General features: G+C 40.1%; 4 protein-coding genes across 17 annotated transcripts in view; 2 read left to right on the top strand and 2 right to left on the bottom strand.

The window, feature by feature from the left end:
- Nucleotides 1–321: 321 nt before the first annotated feature.
- Dhpr (dihydropteridine reductase) lies at nucleotides 322–1499 on the top strand. The gene is made up of 2 exons (XM_017172698.3): nucleotides 322–684; nucleotides 744–1499. The coding sequence occupies exons 1-2, from the start codon at nucleotides 601–603 to the stop codon at nucleotides 1365–1367; spliced, it is 708 nt and encodes a 235-aa protein (XP_017028187.1). The 5' UTR covers nucleotides 322–600; the 3' UTR covers nucleotides 1368–1499.
- On the bottom strand, nucleotides 1462–3270 carry Use1 (Vesicle transport protein Use1). Its single transcript, XM_017172697.3, has 3 exons — nucleotides 2782–3270; nucleotides 2036–2392; nucleotides 1462–1655 (listed from the first exon to the last, which is right to left on the bottom strand). The coding sequence occupies exons 1-3, from the start codon at nucleotides 3134–3136 to the stop codon at nucleotides 1612–1614; spliced, it is 756 nt and encodes a 251-aa protein (XP_017028186.1). The 5' UTR covers nucleotides 3137–3270; the 3' UTR covers nucleotides 1462–1611.
- A 612-nt stretch (nucleotides 3271–3882) lies between these two features.
- nwk (nervous wreck) lies at nucleotides 3883–12725 on the top strand. Of its 12 annotated transcripts, XM_041775265.2 has the most exons (13): nucleotides 3883–3953; nucleotides 4860–4971; nucleotides 5042–5271; nucleotides 5364–5891; nucleotides 6628–7531; nucleotides 7599–7767; nucleotides 7837–8256; nucleotides 8443–8499; nucleotides 9992–10017; nucleotides 10322–10457; nucleotides 10533–10679; nucleotides 10746–11110; nucleotides 11211–12725. In XM_041775265.2, the coding sequence occupies exons 2-13, from the start codon at nucleotides 4951–4953 to the stop codon at nucleotides 11271–11273; spliced, it is 3066 nt and encodes a 1021-aa protein (XP_041631199.1). In that variant the 5' UTR covers nucleotides 3883–3953; nucleotides 4860–4950; the 3' UTR covers nucleotides 11274–12725. The 12 variants fall into 12 exon arrangements, with proteins under 12 accessions (XP_041631199.1, XP_017028481.1, XP_017028480.1 ...); XM_017172992.2 differs by having other exon boundaries at nucleotides 10530–10679; nucleotides 10746–12725; XM_017172991.2 differs by having other exon boundaries at nucleotides 10322–10679.
- A 36-nt stretch (nucleotides 12726–12761) lies between these two features.
- The window catches only part of Rdl (Resistant to dieldrin), a 40779-nt gene continuing 34770 nt past the window's right edge, over nucleotides 12762–18770 (bottom strand). For all 3 annotated transcript variants that reach the window (XM_070285300.1, XM_070285299.1, XM_017172967.3), the window contains exon 10: nucleotides 12762–18408. In XM_070285300.1, coding sequence (XP_070141401.1) covers nucleotides 18247–18408 — 162 coding nt within the window. In that variant the 3' untranslated portion in view covers nucleotides 12762–18246. The remainder of the gene's footprint in view (nucleotides 18409–18770) is intronic.

Below are 18770 nucleotides of genomic sequence, written 5' to 3'. Positions count from 1 at the left end.
TTTCCCAATGAAAAGCCAAGCGGGAAAACTCCTGCGGAAAAGCGCAATCTCTCACTATATCCCTGCTAATGTACTCCGTGTTCAAACTTCGTGACGTAACGCGACAGCGGCCTGGTGGGACTGAGTGTGGGTGGAAAACGCGTAACCTCGGTGCTCTTCTAGTGTCGTGGAAATGCCCAACGCATTTTCCCTTTTCAAAAAAGAGCAGCGAGAGAGAGAGTTGGTGCGAACCCCAAACAGCTGTTATTTTTTCTGGTATGTACCAGAAAAAAATACTAAAATAGCGCGTTCTGGCGGGAAAGTGTTACCAGGCCTGCAGATTTTTGTCAATTTATTGATTTTCCACTTGTTGCTGCCGCCTGTGACTCTCGGAGCGTATAAAAAGCTATTTTGAGAAGCTCAAGCTCAAAACCCGACTTGCAAATTTATTCTCCGAGTATTACCGGTAGAACTGGTCTCCCCGCCGCGGTTAAAAACCCCCCAGCTGCGTTCAAAGCTCCCGCTTTTGACTCACCGCCGATCCAACAAGCGGGGAATTAAAATTTCTCGTGTTTTTTCCAAATCAGTTTTATTTGAGCCGCAAAACTGGCAGCACGCATCATGTCCGCAGGTCGAGTAGTTATCTATGGTGGTAAGGGAGCCTTGGGCTCCGCCTGTGTCGATCACTTCAAAGCCAACAATTATGTGAGTAACCTTTCACTTTCGCAGAATAAGTACAATTAACCATTGTTTTCCTCCTTCAGTGGGTCGGCAGCATTGACTTGTCAGAGAACGAGAAGGCCGATGTCAGCATTGTGGTGCCACGCGATGCTTCGTGGTCGGAGCAGGAGGACGCGGTGGTCTGCAAGGTGGGGGAATCCCTGTCGGGCCAGAAATTGGATGCCGTCATCTGCGTGGCCGGCGGCTGGGCCGGTGGCAATGCCAAGAAGGATCTGGCCAAGAACGCCGATCTCATGTGGAAACAGAGCGTTTGGACCTCGTCCATATCCGCCGCTGTGGCGGCTCAGTACCTTAAGGAGGGCGGATTACTAGCTTTGACTGGTGCTAAGCCCGCTCTGGAGGGCACTCCCGGCATGATTGGCTACGGCATGGCCAAGGCTGCCGTCCACCAGCTTACCCAATCGCTCGGCGCCGACAAGTCCGGCCTGCCAGCTGGATCTTTGGCGGTATCCATCCTTCCCGTAACCCTGGATACGCCCATGAACCGCAAATGGATGCCGGATGCAGACTTTGGCACTTGGACGCCGCTCACCGAGGTGGCTGGACTCTTCCAAAAGTGGACTCAGGGACAGGAACGTCCCAAGACCGGATCCCTGCTGCAGCTGATCACCAAAAACGGAGTCACAGAGCTCGTTGCAGCTGAATAGGACTGAAGATATCGAATACACAGGATCCAAAAAACAGAACAATAATGCTCAAAAAACATAATCTACCAAATGCTTGGCGCTTGTACATAAACTATTCATAAATAAATCGCTGGGCGGCTTTCGATCGTTTAATGTGGGTCTGTTTACACGTTTTGGGGGGCTCTGTGGATAACCTATTGAACTCGGCAGCGGAAAGATCGCATTTAATGTATAATCTTTAGTTTCATTCGTTTGGAGTCAGTTCCTACGCCTTCTTCTTCTTCATGATCTTCATGAACAACACCATACCTGAAAATGGAAAGGGGAATAAACTCATTAGAGATTAAGCTACAGGCGAACTTCAATAAATCAATCTAATTAAAGCAATTAAGCCTCAGGTTGAGTCACAGAAAACTTGTTTGTGTTGAAATTACCTGATATGCGAGTTTTTCATTACAGTAAACAAATATTTTAGCCGGGTTATTGACTTGCAACGATACGTTTAAAACATTTCTTATAAAGAATATTAATTAAAACTACTCAAAACCATTAAATTGCTATTGTAGGCTGTTTTAATTATACAAAAGTTAAACCAAGAGAAACCTAACCTAAGTAAAACCTAGACACGAATTTGTAGCAATTTACTAAGTTTTTAATACGGATTCGATTGCATTTTGACTCTGACTCACCTATAAATGTGACTATTACAAAGACAATCATTAGCCAGAGCCAGCACTTGTAGGCATTTTTTGAATGCTGCTCTAGCTTCTCAGCCTCTTTTCCCAAGGAATTTATATTGCGATCCGCCATTCCTGCGGACCGTGACACAACCTCGGTATCCCTGCGTATGATCCTGTTGGCAGTCTCTGTCTGTTCCTTTAGATTCCGCGTCAGCGAGAGCATATGATCAGTGATCTTCTGCTGGGCGTTTGTGTAATACTTGGCAGCCTCATTCATATTGTCGGCAGAAGTTGTTTGGATGCTTCCGCCTCCGGGACTTGACTCCTCGGCACCTCCTCGACGACGTCGGAGGGCGGCATCGCCATCTAAAAGGGGTTTATAGTTTAATTTTAATTTGTGGAGGTATATTTTGTAAGAGTGTAAGATACATTTCAGGTTTGAGCCCTTAATAAATTAAAGTTCTGGTATGTAAATTCGAATTAGAGCAGGTAATACGAGTTTCTGGGTCAGTTCTCTGCGATTTTATACCTTTTAAGATTTGCAAACAGATTAAAGGCTACAAACTATAAGAGCTATACCAAAGGACAATCTATCTTAGTAATAAAATTCAAATTAGACAGAATTTGCCCATCGACTTATGAATAAATAATAATACTTGTAAGATGCCCCTCTAAATTTCATCAAATCTTGGGAATCTTCTTTAAAATCATATTAAAAAATGAATCTAGATTAAGGGTTTTCCCCAAAAATTCACCCTCCAGCAGCTCCTTTCGCAGTTCGTTGTGTTGCTTTGTGTTTTGCAGCTGTCGCATTTCTTTCAGTGCATTCTCCCCGGCTTCGCTGACCGATGTGGATTGCAATGGAGCATTTGTCGAGGAACTGCTGGCCACTTCCGTGAAACCCGTGGCGATCTTCAACGCCTTCAGGCGCTCCGTGTAGCCCGGGATTCGGCTGGCACTCTGCGGATCGTCCATTGCCTCCAGCTCGGCGAGCATCGTGTCCAGCGACTTGATGAATTTCTGCAGGCGCCAGAAGTTCTGCTCGCTTTTGGCCAAATCCTCGCAGTTGGACAGCAGCGTCCGGATATTTACATTTAGCTTCGTGGCCATTTCGGAGGGGAAAACATGAAAACAACAAAGTACAAACTAGTGGACCCTGGCGGAGGTAAGCAGTTGGCGATAAGTAGCTATCGATAACCAGTCAGTGTGATTAGTGATGGTGATTTAAAATGGCAATAAAAGTAAGTTGGAAACTATATAGATTGAAAATGTCAAATGGGCAAAACATGATTACAACATTTAAAAAAATGTTAAAAGTATAGAATTTATTTTTTTGTTGTTTAAATTAATCAAAATTTGGCTTGAAAATAGCCAAGTTGGCTACCATAACCAGTGGTATTTTTAAGCAAATGCACTAAAAAATACCAATGTCCCTACAGCAGTAGTTATCTGAAGCATACTTTTAGGCGCGCGTCGAGAAATCTTATCAAACGTCTCAATATCAGAAGTTATCAATTAAACCGTCGTTGATAGTTGGCCAGCATATGTGTATTACCATGCAAGCGTGTATTTTTGGTAACACTTGCCGCGCGCCAGGTGTCAAGATCTCACATTCGCTTCTCAGGTAATATGCGCTAGTTTTATAACCGTCAAGTGCCGTTACACTTGACGAGGTGTTATCAAGCAGCAGCTGACGCGGCAAAAACAAAAAATAAAAAACCATCCCTCCGGGGCGCATGTGCTTGTTACCGTTATGTTGACCGCTATGAATGAAACGCCGTTTGCTCTCTCTCTTCACCGCACTCTCTCTCGCCGCTTTCCACTTTCTCTCGCTCTCACACTCCTGCGCAGCAGCAGCGCAGCAGCAGCTAACGGTGCATGTGAAAAAGTCTCCGTCGCCAAACGACGTGAAAATCGAAATCGATAAGTAAGCAACGGATTTCAGGAGGCGAGAAAAGTGCTTGAATTTGTGTAAAAAAACCCAAAGATAACTCCAAATCAATCAAAAAACGAAACCAACAACCCAACCCAAGGCCATGTCCAAGAAGAGTGTTAGCCCAGTGTTTTCAATACCGTAGTTAAAAGCAAAACTAAGCTAGTCCGGGGGTCCGAGAAATCGATACGATATAGCCGAAAAAACGGGGGCTGCTGTGTGGGCTGACGGCTTCAGTGAAAAGTCCCAAGGAAAAATGTTCTAAATTAAGCTTTGAGAAAACGCTCGTCTTAATCCCAATTTTCCTGCCAGTTTCCATTTTAAGTTACATAAGTTACGAGAACCGTTGCTGCGTAGCGAATCCATTAACGGCTTGAGAAAACCACCAACCACCCACACCCATTCACACAGAAAAAAAAGAAATGATAAATAATTTGAAAACAAACATAGGGGTTCTGTTTCAGATACTTTTCTTTATATTTAAAGATATTCAAGATTTTTAAAAGACTTGTTGGTTTAATATCAATAATAACTTAATACTTTTTTTTTTGAAAGTGTGTTTCAAAATATTATTCCAGAATATTTTATTTTAGGCCAGAAATTCATAACTTTTTAATTATATATGTAGAGTCTTTAATTGGAAAAGAGGTTGAGATCTATCCATTCCTTAAGAATTCCTATATATATTTTTGTAAAAACATTTTCTACAGGGATTTAGATTAAAATTTTGATTTTAAAATTAGCTAAATTAACAATAATAATAAATAAAAATAATATGAGAACGCCCGGGAAAGTCTGTTTTTAATAAAACACTTTCTATGATGAATATTAAATTAAATATTCGATTTTATAGCTTTCCAAGCTACCAATTCTCATATCATATCATCCTCCTTTTTGCAGTTGCTAGAGGTAATGTAACGTCATTTGATCGGAACTCAAATAGAAAATAAAAATCGTAGAAAGACCTGATTAAAATAGACAAAGCCCCAAGATGCAGCCGCCGCCGCGTAAGGTAAAGCTACATGAATCTACTATTAACATAACTCGTATTCCTAGTAAACCAATTTAATTGTTTTCTACAGGGAAACTATGTGAAGTTCCTCAAGAACTTGCACACGGAACAGGTGGCCAAGCTGCAGCTGAAGAACCAGCATGAGTGCGACCTGTTGGAGGATATCCGCCAGTTCACCATCAAGCGCTCGGCCATCGAGAAGTCGTACAGTGAGGCCTTGCTAAAGATCTCATCGCAGTATCTGAACAAGAAGATACCCAATATACCGGATATTAAAATGGATGGAATCGAAGAGCGCTGGTGGGTTACCTAAAAGATTATCTAAATATTAAAATATCTCGCAAAAATGTATAGTATAAACATTTACTAATTAATGGTGTTTCCTTTTCCAGGAATATGTGGAGCGTTTGGCGCACTGTTCTAGAGGAGAATGAGAAGCTGGCCCGAGCCCGCTTGGCCGCCATCGAGGTGTTCCAACAGCAGATTGCCGATGAGGCCAAGGTCCTTCGGGACTACAAGTTGGCCATAGCAAAGCGTTCGCTCTCCGGCATTGTCAATGTGCAAAAGGAACTCCATTTGAGTGTAGGCGATGTGGACAAAACCAAAAAGTCTTACTTTGACGAGGAGCACTGTGCCCACGACGTGCGGGATAAGGCTCGCGATATTGAGGAGAAGCTGAAGAAGAAGAAAGGATCCTTCTTTCAGTCAATCACCTCGCTGCAGAAGAACAGCGCCCGGGTCACGTCCCGCAAGGAGTTGCTAGAGGAGAAGTCCTCCGGCGCCAGGAACGACTATGTACTCAGTCTGGCAGCAGCCAATGCTCATCAGAATCGTTACTTTACGGTCGATCTGCAGACCACGATGACAACGATGGAGAACTATGTTTTTGAAAGGGTAGCCGAGTACCTGATGCTAATGGGGTAAGTGGGAGTGTTCATTTCTTAAGGGTATTTATTATAGTAATTATAGATAATATTTATTGAATTTTTCATAGAGAAAAGTGTGCTTGTTGTGGAAATATAATTCCTATTATTTCTTCTTTTCAAATAATCCAAGTACCTAACAAGTAGTTGAAATTATCAAGCTTCCTTATTAAATTACAATATAATTACAATAATTACAATAAATTTATAACCTTGAAGCCTTTCTTTGTTAATTTTTTAAAGTCAAATTATAACCTTTCCTAGTTAATTTCTTACAATTAATTTCTAACTTGGAAGCATTAAGACTTGTTGGTAAAACTTTTGTAATCAAAATAGGGACCATGTCCGATAAAGATATCGGTATGATTCATGGGCTAAAAGAATTTGTAACGGCGCCCTATTTTATCGTTTTCATTACCTAGGCTTTAGCTGGATTGGATTTGTTGGAAAATGAAAATTGTTATCAGTTCTCAGTCCATTAAAATTGATAAAAATGGAAAACGGCAACATGATTAGTAATTTCATGAGCTTAATGATCTAATTTAAAGTACGATATAAGGTTTTATGTACGAAATATAAGAAATATTTCTTATTCTGGTATTCAAATTATACATCTTATGTCTAAATTATTATTTATTTTTATTTAAAAAAGTTATTTAATGAAACCCCAAATACTAGACAAATTTCCACACATTAAATTCCATTTTAATGTTTGATTTCCATTTATTTCCAGACGCACAGAGCTGCTGACCTGCTCGGCCACCCAGAACAGCTTCGGCAAGATCCGCGATCAGGCCCAACAGCTCACCCGGGAGTACAACCTGCAGTGCTGCTACCTGTTCTATCCGGTGCTGAAGCAGCACATCCAGTACGACTTCGAGGCGTGCGACAATGATCCGGTGCGCAAGGTGACCGCGGAGCACGAGTCCGCCGCCGAGACACTGACCAAGGAAGCCAAGAATCTGGCCGGTAGAGTGGTAAAGGAGAACGCCTCGATCCGAGAGAATGCCAAGAAGCTGGCCCTGTGTCAGTCACTGCGGGACTCTGGGCAACGCAGCGATCCCAATGATCCGAATGGACCGGACTTGGACACGAAGATCGAAGAGTTCCGGGATCAGATTCGCCGTTCGGAGACGGAGAAGGCCAAGGCGGAGGCTTGTCTGCAGTGCCTGCGCGATGGTGGCATCAACGTGGACGAGTGGGTGCAGGAGGCAGAGATTATGGGCGTCCAAGAGCTCACTCGCTCGGCCAGTTCCATTTCGATGCGCACAGATGCCTCCGGGCAGGGCGAGAATCCCAGCTCCGATTCCTTTTATGACAGCGACAAGGAGGAGACTCAGGCTCAGGCCTCGGCCCAGGCCAAGCCCAAAGCGGAGCAGCAGCTTTCCCGGGATCGCACTTTCAGCGACAGCGACGACGAGCCCGAGGAGCGTCCATCGGCATCGGCGGCGGCAGCATCTTCCAGCTCGGCCGCAGCAGCGGCTGCCTCGTCAGCGGCAATGGCCACCGGAGGCGGGGGCTGGGACGATCCCACCGAAGTTAACTGGGGGGCCGAGGAGGAGGAGGACAAGGACGAACCGATTGTACCGGAGCCCAAGGAGGCCATCTTCAAGTGTACTGCGCTCTACAGCTATACGGTAAGGGGTAGATTTTCGATTTTAGTTTTCCTTGAAAAACCACCTTCTGGGTGGGTTATCCTTGCAGGCCCAAAATCCCGATGAGCTCACCATCGTCGAAAACGAACAGCTCGAGGTGGTCGGCGAGGGCGATGGCGACGGCTGGCTGAGGGCTCGCAACTACCGCGGTGAGGAGGGCTACGTGCCGCACAACTATCTGGACATCGATCAGGAGACCGCAGGCAGCGCCTTTAATGGTACTTCCGGCAATCAATTGCGCTCTCAAATTTCATTCTCATCTGTCGATTATACTGTTGACAATGAAGATCAGACGGTGGACTCGATGCAATCGCCCGACCAGGTATCGGTCATCATGGCGCCCCAGAAGCGTGTCAAGTCGGATGTGGAATGGTGCATTGCGCTCTACGACTACGATGCCACCGCCGAGGATGAGCTGACCTTCGAGGAGGGCGACAAGATCAAGATCGTGACCAAGACCGCCCACGGTGTAGACGATGGCTGGTGGGAGGGCGAACTGGATGGCAAGTTTGGCAACTTCCCATCACTGGTCGTCGAGGAGTGTGACGAGATGGGTGAACCGCTGAGCGAGGGTGGCGATGAGTCGCCTCCACCCACAGCGGCGCCCAGTTTTGCACTGCCACCGGCACCGGCACTGCCGCCAGAGTATGCCCATGAGTTGGAGCTGGAGCTTACCGAGGATATGTTTGGATCACAGGATACGGCAGGTGAGGAAATAGAACAACTACAAGAGATTTCGAAATCTTTTGAAATGGAGTCTAAAAGAATGCTTTAGAATGTAATTTAAAAAATATTGCATTCTTTTCGGCACCAATTTTAAACTGTTTACGAATTCCTTTGGTTTTCCTAAATATTTTACTGAAAATCCCTCTTATATTTTCCATTTTCCACAGATGAGGATAGCGGCTACATACCGAACGGCGCTGCAGCACCGAGCATGCCTCCGCCAGGTAAATGCCCCCGACCTTGAAACTACCCCTTAGCACCTGGTCTTTTGTTTCCCTTTCTATCTATACCTTTATCCTATACAATTTGTATCTGTCACTCAATATCGATTCCTCTAGTACCGAAAATTTGTATAATTTCTAACTCTCCACTAAAAAACAAAACCTTCGATCCAAAAGTACTGTTTTACCTGCTTCTGTATTCTCTAGAGGTAAACCCAATCTCCAAAAAGCAGCTCGTCTAACTACTAACCACTTGTACCACCACCACCACCAATTCACTACTAAACCACCACTAAAAACCACCAAAATTACAACAAAAAAAATCAAATATTTACCACCATGTCACTGTAACTACTCTTCACTACTCTCTCCGTTAATGTGCTATTTTGTCTCTCGTCTCCAAAAGTCTTCGCAAGTCTCCGCAGCCGAGACGAGATCGATCCACCGATGATATTGATATGCCCTACGATTTCTTACAGTGTTATCCTTAGGTGTCGTGTCGGTGTCGTGTTACCGTTAACTCTCCATCTTCGATTTATTTCTTTTGCAGCTTCTCTTTATCTCTACATTTATTAAAAATATTATGAAAAATACCTGTGTGTGTCTCTGTGTGTGGCACTAAAGTTTCAATTTAATTGCATTTAAAAGCTTTGATTGGTTATTAATTTGTCTAAATATATCACATTTCTTTCTTTCATTGCTGTTTCTTGCATTGGTTGTGTTTTTTCTCTCAGTGTAATTGTGTCTTTGTGTCATTTAAGGCCAGAACCAAAGCCAAACCACTGCCAAGAAGGGTAATTTAATAAATATGCTCTATCTTACCCCCAAAAAATAAACATAAAATTACTATTTCTTGATTCTTGATTCAATAACTTTAGTGTAGGGAAATCTATTCCATTTCCATTGTTTGAGAGCATGACCAAAATATCCCTTTAAACTTTCTTCTTGGTATATATTGAAGTTATATATAATACATTCTCTGTGATACCCCTTTGAGGTTTTTCTATAAACTCTTTATTACTATATCTTCCAATATCTTGAAAGTTACAATGTATATGAAATCCGTTCTTTGTATATAACCATATTAAACTATATATATCGGTTTCCATAATGTAGTTCAGCAATAATCAGACTGAAATTGGGAACCGAAGCTCCGTTCAGCACTGAGAAACCTCTAGTTTTCTAACCCTCTGCCCTGCATGCTTGTCCCCCTCAGATCCGTAAAAATGTTTTTTGAAAGCGTCAATATTTTATTTTGTTTATGCTTAACATTTGCTTTTTTTGAGTTTCCACTTGCCAAAACCTTTTCGTGTACCTTAGATAGTTCTTGTTTCAAGGCTGCCTTGACTTGATCGAGATCATTTTTAGTTCCAACCTCACCGCTCTAAAACCTTTTGATCGATAATGTATTGATATAAGTAATAACTTAAAGCTTACCAAATATTGTTAACTAAGCAAACGCATATTTTCTCATCTATTTTTAATGCATACTCAGTACTCATCCAAGAGCCTGGCATGGAGGTAAAATATTATAATACAAACTGAATATGTACTACAAAACTTTTAGGTTTAATTCTTTAAAAAGTTGTTTAAGAAAAAACAAAAATGATTGTTTTTTATGTTTCTTGAAAGAAGAAAATTTAAAGAAATCATATTTTTCCTTTAAATTGGAAATATAATTTTCATTAAGTTATAAGAAATACGAATTTAAGTAAGATGTTTTCATTTATCTTTTACTTTAAGCATTTTATTTATTTATTTTACACTTATACCATTTAAAATTTAATAAAAATGTTTACTAAATGAATTTCCTTTGCTTTTCCAGGACGATCTCAGTGACGATGGGCAGCCGCCACCATCGTTGCCGCCGCCCCAATTGCCAAAAGCGGGCGGACCCGGACCGGGATCGGGTGAGAAGGGCGCTAAGGGGGCGGCGGCCAGCGCCAACACGCTAAACTTAGGTATGGCACAAATAATTGTTACCGCTGCAACCCCCATGGTTGAAGACGGTGCCGATAAATCTTTCCCACCAGTAGGAGAGAGCGATGCTGCTCAGCCGGATCAGCCGTCCAACAACAAGGAGGAGTCGCCATCGGAGGCTGCCAAGAAGCCAGATATTGCGCCCAAGCCGCAGGGCAAGGTGCCGCCGCAGGCACCAGCTGCTGCTGCTGCGGCCAAAGAAGGTAATCCGGCTGTGGGTAGGCCCGTGGTGAGCATAACACTGACCGAGTATCCATCCTGTGATGCAGAGGACCAGCAGTCCTTCTCGGAGGGCACGGACTCAGCCTCGGCTGCCGATGTACCAGCGTTGCAGGAGGTCGAGGATCCGTTCAACGAGAAGGCCAAGGGCGATTCCGGCGGCGGAGATGGATTTGAGGCCAACTTTGAGGCCAATTTTGATGCCAACTTTGATGACGCCTTCGCTGGCAGCGGAGCAGGATCGGGCGGCGGTGGGGGTGGTAGATCAGGCGGCGAGCAGTCGAGCGATCTAGATGTGAATGGAGAGGCGGCAGGAGAATCGAGATCCGGTAACGGCGATGAGGATATTGAGGCACCCAAGCAGGTGGTCGGTGGGCGAGCTAGCATACCCGAGGAATTGGACTCAAATCAATTGGCACGTTTGCAAAATCTGAAGGAGTCGAACGCTTAGATTCGGAGCTCCGGTCTCTTCCTCTTGGTCGGCTACTTCAATGTTGTTTCTTTTGTTCTTTTAGGCACACGACCATGAGCATGATATATACTCGTACTATATAGACTATAGCCACGGACAGTTGTAGAGCGGATCAGCGGAACACCACAGCCACCACCACCACCAACCTACAACAGTCCTACAACAACACCTTGAAAGAATTTTGATCTCAAAAAACACACACAAACACCTCCCAAAGACCTCCTACACCATATATCCAAAACAAGATCGGTTGAACGTCTCCAGCTCCAAGTTTTTACATAGAGCAGGGGTGCCCATGAAGAACATTAGGAGCAGATCTCACAGAAGTCTCAAAGTTTCAGCCTTGAGTTGGGGATTTCGACTGTATAGCAGATAAAGCCTGACTCAGACGGACTAGAATCGGGCAGCGATAATAAATATTGATAAATTCCACACCTAGTCTATTCTATAGAGTCGCTGCCCGGTGCCACATACAACGACACAATAGCAGGTCAAGATAAACCAATAGAGTATATACACATGTAACTTATATATTATTATCAGGTCGAGATCCAAACCTCTCCCAAAATTCACGTGCAGCGCTCAAATTGTGTACATCCATTTGAATACTTCTTCTGACTGCCTCTGGGGCTATAGTTAGACATCAACTGGGCCTTCATAAACAAAACCACCATACGATATATATACTATATAAATATATACATAATTATGTTAGTTTGTAATGTGTTAACCCTGACGACACGTATGGAATATATACACTGATGATATATATATATTATAATTGAAATATTGTAACGTTTTGAAAGGCAATTACACTTGTAGCACTCAGACACGGGTCTTCGAATATCAGCAGCATCCGCAAAACTAATCGAGCAATAATAAATATGTATATATATCTAAGTAAACTAGAGAGAGACCGTTCAGCAGCCTTAAGTTCGCTTGATCTAACCAAACGCATATTATTAGCCACGTGAAACCAACAACAGCCAATCAATCAATGAATGAAGTTTCGAGTCAATTCAGTTGGTTTTGTTTCGATTCGGATCGCCCCCTACTTAGTCCTAGGATCTCTGCACATTATATAGTAAATATTAATCGAAGCCGTAAAAGAATATGTACTCGGGAGGAGAGGATGTCATGTATTGTTGTAATTGTGTGTGCAAAACACTAGCCTAATTAGTTAAATGTTTTCCGTGTCTAGTTAAAAATGGTCTAAGTTAATGTTGGATGCCAGAAAGAAGATATTTGAAATTAGAGAAGAAAAGGCCTACTCACCACGAGACTGTGCTTGCGATACTCGTATAATATATTAAAATTCATAGCTCACCACAATCGGATAACTCTTCATATTCACATAACCGATATGATATATTATACAGTGCATTGATATAGAAATGAAAACTGAAGCAAAACGATCCTAATTAAGTCGCAAACTGAATTGTAATTGTAATTTTTGCCCCCAGTGAGTTAATCAAAGTTTTATGTCATAGTTTGAAAAAAAAACAACCTTCTGTTCAAACAACTAACAAATAAAATTTCCACTTTAAAGCAAGAGAAACCCAACCGAGTTTTTCCTAAAAAAAACACCTTTGAATTGTAATTTTTTTACATATCTTTATTTATATTCACTTCATTGCAATATTATAATATTTTTCCTTCTTGGTTTGCATTTTCTCCTCTTGGATGTTTTTAGTTTTAGTATTTAACTTAATAATATAGGTTCCTTCTTGGGTTTTATCATTTACGTTTCTTGTAACATTCATCTCTCTTATTATTTTCCTCATTTTAATTATTTTTGTTATGTGTGTGTGTGTTTATTCTTTATATGCTATAGATAATTATTCTCATTTCAGTTTGTTTTGTATTTTTTTTTTTGTTTTTCAATTTTGTTTTTCATTTTATATAACGAAATTAACACAGTCAAAATTTGTGATCAGTGATCAATCATTACATACGCATTACGTTTTAAATTATTTCTCATGGTTTCTCCTCAAACATATTCTGGCTTATATACTTATGTGGGGTTTTCTTTTCTTCTTCTTTATATTTTTATTTAGGATCCTGGGGGTATATCCTTTCGAGGCTGTTGGGGGATGGGGCAACCGAAATTCTGGGGGCTGGAAATAATTGTCTGAGGGGGGAAACCAATAATTGACAGCAGACCAATATGTGAGAGCTTTAGAGAAGGGGCTGGAAATATGGGGATAAACGGGCTGGCTGGCTCTGGTAATCATAAAAATGTTCATTTATTGCATTTAGGAACTCTTTTTGATGGACGGATAAACCAAAAATTATATAGACACTCGTGTACTCGATCGCCTCCTGCCTGCTGCTCCTCCCTCCTTGTTGTAGCTGTTACTGCATGACGATAATATGAGACTTGAACCTGGTAATTTGATATATATGTATCTGAGACAAATCATACACACGTACAGTTAGCCAGGGCCCGCGGGAAAGGGTTGATTTTCAGAGGGGGGGATATTACTTGCAGGTGCTGAGGTCCCTAATCTTAAAATGTAATAACAAATTTTCTTACGCATCTTTTCCTTGCTTGAGCAAAAGGTGTAGGGACTGTGATTCGGGGGCGGGGTCGCTCTAAAATTAATGCTCCGTAATTGATATTTAATAATTAATAATTAATAATGACGCAACAAACTAAAAGTATGCAACGTACAACCATAAGTGTGTGTGTGTGTCGGTTAGTGTGTAACTTCATTCTAACAATTCATGGTTCAATCAATATCGCGTCCTCTCGTCTGGCTGCCTAGGGTTATAGACTATTTGCATTTCAACTTTGAATTCATTTTAAAAATGTCATTATTATTTACGTGTTTTTTGTCGGTGCACTCTGCTTGAACGGGGAGCCGGTTTTTATCAGTGTAACTGTCTGCTTTCTGTGTGTGGATTCAACTTAATCGCTAAGGTTCTCAACTTGTTGGTTTGCTTATCTAAATACTTTAGAATTTCCCTTTTGGTTTTTGCTTGTTCTTGAGACCACCGTACATATATAATATATAATTAAATATACATCATATACATATACATACGTAATTATTACATCGCGTCACGTATATATACCCGATCCTCTCTCTCTCATATAATTTTTACTTATTTATTTTCTCCCTTTCGGTTGCTTTATAAAACGTTGGTGTTGGTGCCGCCGTCTAAACAGCAACACCAAAAATGCTTCAAACATTTCATTGTGTGTATAATTTAACATTTTACATATTTTCATTTTCTCCTCGTTTTGTTTCTTATATTTTCTCCTCTTACTTTTGTTTTTGTTTGTCCTAAATGCTCTCCCGCATACGCACACGGTACACGGTACGTATGCGCGTTATTCATCGTCTTGCATCGTTAATTTGTTTATAAAAAAGTTCCCTCTCACTATGGCCAACTAAATTTTTGGTTTTTTTCCACACAAATGAAATCGTAAACTAGGTTCGGTAGAGTAAAAAATTCCATATGAAATTATTAAACGCATCAACTTGCCATTAAGTGTTAGTGTATGTGTGTCTCTTAAAATGTTGTCAACTCTATTCTGTATTTTATTTACTAAACTAAAATTTCTTTTCTTTTGTTTTCATTAATTTACGTTCTTTGGAAATACGCTCCGAAACCGTTGAGCAGCTATTTGTTGTTGTTCTTCTTTTCAAAAATGTACTTTGACTTTCATATAGGGGATTAGACTTCAATATATAGCATTTTTTTACAAATGACTTTTACTCGCGACCTTACTTTCTTTTTATAAACATTTTGATTTCTGTCTTCTCGGTAACATAATTGATTTCTGCCATTTGTATAGCTACAAAATATATATAGGTGTATATATATGTGTGTGTGTGTGTATGTTTATATTTTTAAGCAGATATATATATATTATTTATGTTCATTTATCACCGATTTTATTCTTATGTGTTCGCCGCATCTGGGGCTGCTACTATTTTTTTGGGAATGTTCTTCTGTGTTTGCTTGGTAGTTCAATTGCTGTTGGCTTCAAATCCGTTTCACTTGGCTCAAAAAACGTATAACAAAGAATTACAAAAGAATCAGTTAATTAATTAATTTCTGGTAAACCTTATATTGCTTTCTTTCCACTCAGAATACTAGTTTGGATTTGGATACACTTTAGCCAGTACAAAATTGTAATGAAATGTAGTTTCCTGTTGGAACCTTTTACCAAGGGTGGCAAAGCAGACAAAAGACAAGGATAATTCCTGGCTAAAGGGTATCTAATGGTCGATTTCTCGACCATCGTTATTTTTTATTTACTTTTGTTTAAACCTTTGCTTGTGTAAGTGTGTACGTGTTGCGTGTCTCTGTCTAGATCTTTAATAAAGTAATTTTCCTTGGGGTCTCTTCTGTAGTCGTTCTGCTGAATTGGTTAGGTAGTCCTTAGAGAAGGGTTTTGGGGTCTCGTCTTAAGTATATAGGGTTCCATAGCTGATCCACTCCTTACACTGCCAGTGTTCCATTCATAAGTACTTTTCGTATATACAGTAATTGTTTTTTGTTTTTTGTTTTTGGTTTTTTTCGGATTAGGGCAATTTGGTTTACATATAAAAAACTCGTGCTACATATACGTAGGTGCCTAAATACGTTATATATGAATATATATATATATCTCATATATACTTGTGTAGTCTATTTACATACAAGTGTGTGTGTCAAGTGTGGCTATGGCCATATTATGGCGTTTAACTAAATCCTAGCTTTAATTTTAGCTAACTGTACAAAATTCTTTAGCCTTACGATCTGCCCTTGCACTAATCATAAACACTAAATTAAAATTCATTGATGATATCTTGGTATGGTTGCTTGCTTAGTATTATCTCCATTGTGCTAAATTGTATGCTTTATTATTTATTTCTTTATTTTACGTTTAAAGTTAAACTCACTTGCCTTTAATTATGTGTTCAATTAACTTAACCATTTTGTTTTTTACTCCATTTGTGTGTGTCTGTGATTCATCGAGGAACTTGAGCGAAAATTCAAATATATATACGTCTGTCTGTTTGTCTGTCTAGGTGTCTGATCAAAGAGAATATAGAAAATAAGATGCGTAACGCGCATACATTTGAATTTCCTGAGCTTTGCAGGCAAACCTAGAATTTCTGGGAATAATATCCTATTTCTTCTAAGGAAGTAAAGAATCTAGCTGTAAAAAATAATACGGCGTTACTCATCTTACTTTGCCTTTGCCCTGACCTGTGTGTATCCGTGTATCTTTAGACTAACTTAAGACGGTGCATCGTAAGTATCTCTTGTATGTTTATCGCTTTATTGACTGCTTGAACGTTTCTGAGTTAACCGCTTAACTAGATTCAATTAATTTAACTAAGTTTAATTGCGAAGTTTTGCTCCTACTTTGCTTTGAGAATATTCCGAGTTCCGAGTGTGTTTTTCTTATGTACAAATTGAAAATCAATTATCATCATGGCCCATTCTTCTTGTTTGTTTGTTAGCAACTATTTGTTAGACTTATACACTATTTTCTTAGGCAGTTTCATTCATACTTGTGTACACATATTTCTATGCATGTTCTATTTGCTATTTTGTATTTCGCTTTAAATTTTATTGGTATTTTATTGGGCTTACGTTGTCGTGTTTTGAAAAATGTTTCACTTAGACTTTAGATTGATTTCTTACGGTGCCGTAAAGTTGTCTTCGAAAAGTTTTTTTTTGAGTTTGATTCGATTCGTGAGTTGAGTGTGTGATTGAGTGCAGTTTTGAATAATTTGTTTTGTTTTAGTTGTCGTTAAAGTTGATATAAAAATTTGGTGTAACTAAAATGAAACGTTAACCGTTCATATTATTTCGCTATGTCAATTGCACTAACTATTTGTATGACTTATCCTCCGATGCTTGCTTATAAAAGGTGCGCTCCAAAGTAATTCATAATATCGTCTTTCGTATTATTGTGTGTGTGTGTGTTTTGGTGTGCAAAATGATTAAAAACCGCTCGTTACGTCGTTCGATTTACATTTATAGTAAAGTTAACTTAAGGAAATCATTCGCTAAACCGATTCTCAATTGTCGAAATTTATTCCTTTGCACTACGTCTTGATTTCTAATAAATTTGGCCATTTCACTTGGAAGCGCTAAGTCAGTTCTGAATAAACAAATCAACCAACTGAATGGGCAATCATTGGATCAATATAGTGAGTTAGGCTTTGGTTCTAGATTTGCTTTTGCTTTTGCTTCTGAGTTCTGAGAGCGTGCAGCTGAAGAAGGGGATTTTACGAAGGGAGAACGCACTTAAATTAGAGGAAGACTCTCCGAGTGTTTTGCGTTTTTGAAGTGGGAAGCAAAGGTCTTTCGTTAATCTTAAAAATCTTGAACTCAAAACGCCGCAAAGATATTGGATCTTCATTGTTGAAATGGACATTCTTGGATATTCTCTGGTATATCGTCTATTACTTGTATTTTTGGTATGTTTATTTTTGAAATCAACTTTTTCGACTGCGCTATTTCGAGGGTTTTCCTTAGTCATCCTTCGCGTTTCTTCTTCTGGGTTTTTTATTTTGCTTTTGTTTTAATGCCTATGTTGCGTATGATTTTTTATCGTTATATTTTTGTGGTTTTTAGTTTTGTTATGGTTTCCTCAACACTTTCACTTATGCCTTTCGTTATATAATTTTCACTACAATTTGCTAATCTGTTGCTTTTGATTATTCTTCATTCATTTATACTCTTTGGGTTTGTTAATTCTAAATTATTTTCTGTGTAAATCTATTTAACAATATTCTTTGCTTTCGACCTTGTAATATGTGTGTGTCCTTTTCCTTTCGCTTGTATTGGTATTAAACAATAATTTCTTGCCTTTGCATTTTCATATCGCTAGTTAAAATTAGTTTTGTTTCCGCTTACACTTTTTGTTTTTGGTTTTCTCTTTTTTTTTGTATCTATTTATGTGTATTTTTTTTTTTTGGTTTTTGTTGGGAACCTTTGGGGTTCCTCCATTATTTATTTTGTGTGGTTTTTCAGCGCCCTGCACAGTTTGACTCTCTCGTGCGCTGTTCACTCCTGTGTCCTTGGGGCCAGGCCCGCCGTCGTTTCGGGGACGCAACGCCCCCAACTTACTCCTCGCCGAGGAGCACCAGATCATCGGCGACCACGTCGCTGACATGCAGGTAGATGATCCAGTACATCAGGTTGAAGCACACGAAGCACACGGGGAAAACGATGCGCGAGTACTTGTCGATGTCCGAGGGCGTGATGCCCAGCAGCTTGTTGATGTCCTGTTTCGAAAAGGATTGAGGTTTAAGGGTTAAAAAGAACATGGGGAATTAGTACTGGATTTTAGAATTTACAAAAATAAATTGGATTAATATTAATAACTAATATATCCTGTTTCTTGTGAACAATTAGCTTTGAAAGACTTTAGCTTTTGAGACATTTACACGCTTAAGATTTATTTACGACTTTCTTGAGGGAATTTCCGTTAAATATATAATATTTTGTATGTTTTTATAATACAAAAATCGTTAAAAATATAGTTTTATTTAAGAAACGAAATCACGACGAAGTTACAAAGACCACTAGTTTTTTTAAATCTCCTTAAAACGTGTCCTAAATTATGCAATAAAATGTCTGCGGCTCC

The sequence above is a fragment of the Drosophila kikkawai genome, chromosome 3L, assembly GCF_030179895.1.
Source record: "Drosophila kikkawai strain 14028-0561.14 chromosome 3L, DkikHiC1v2, whole genome shotgun sequence".
NCBI classification, from domain to species: domain Eukaryota; kingdom Metazoa; phylum Arthropoda; class Insecta; order Diptera; family Drosophilidae; genus Drosophila; species Drosophila kikkawai.
The sequence above is the reverse complement of the archived record's forward strand: the minus strand, read 5'-3'. Positions and strand labels throughout refer to the sequence as shown.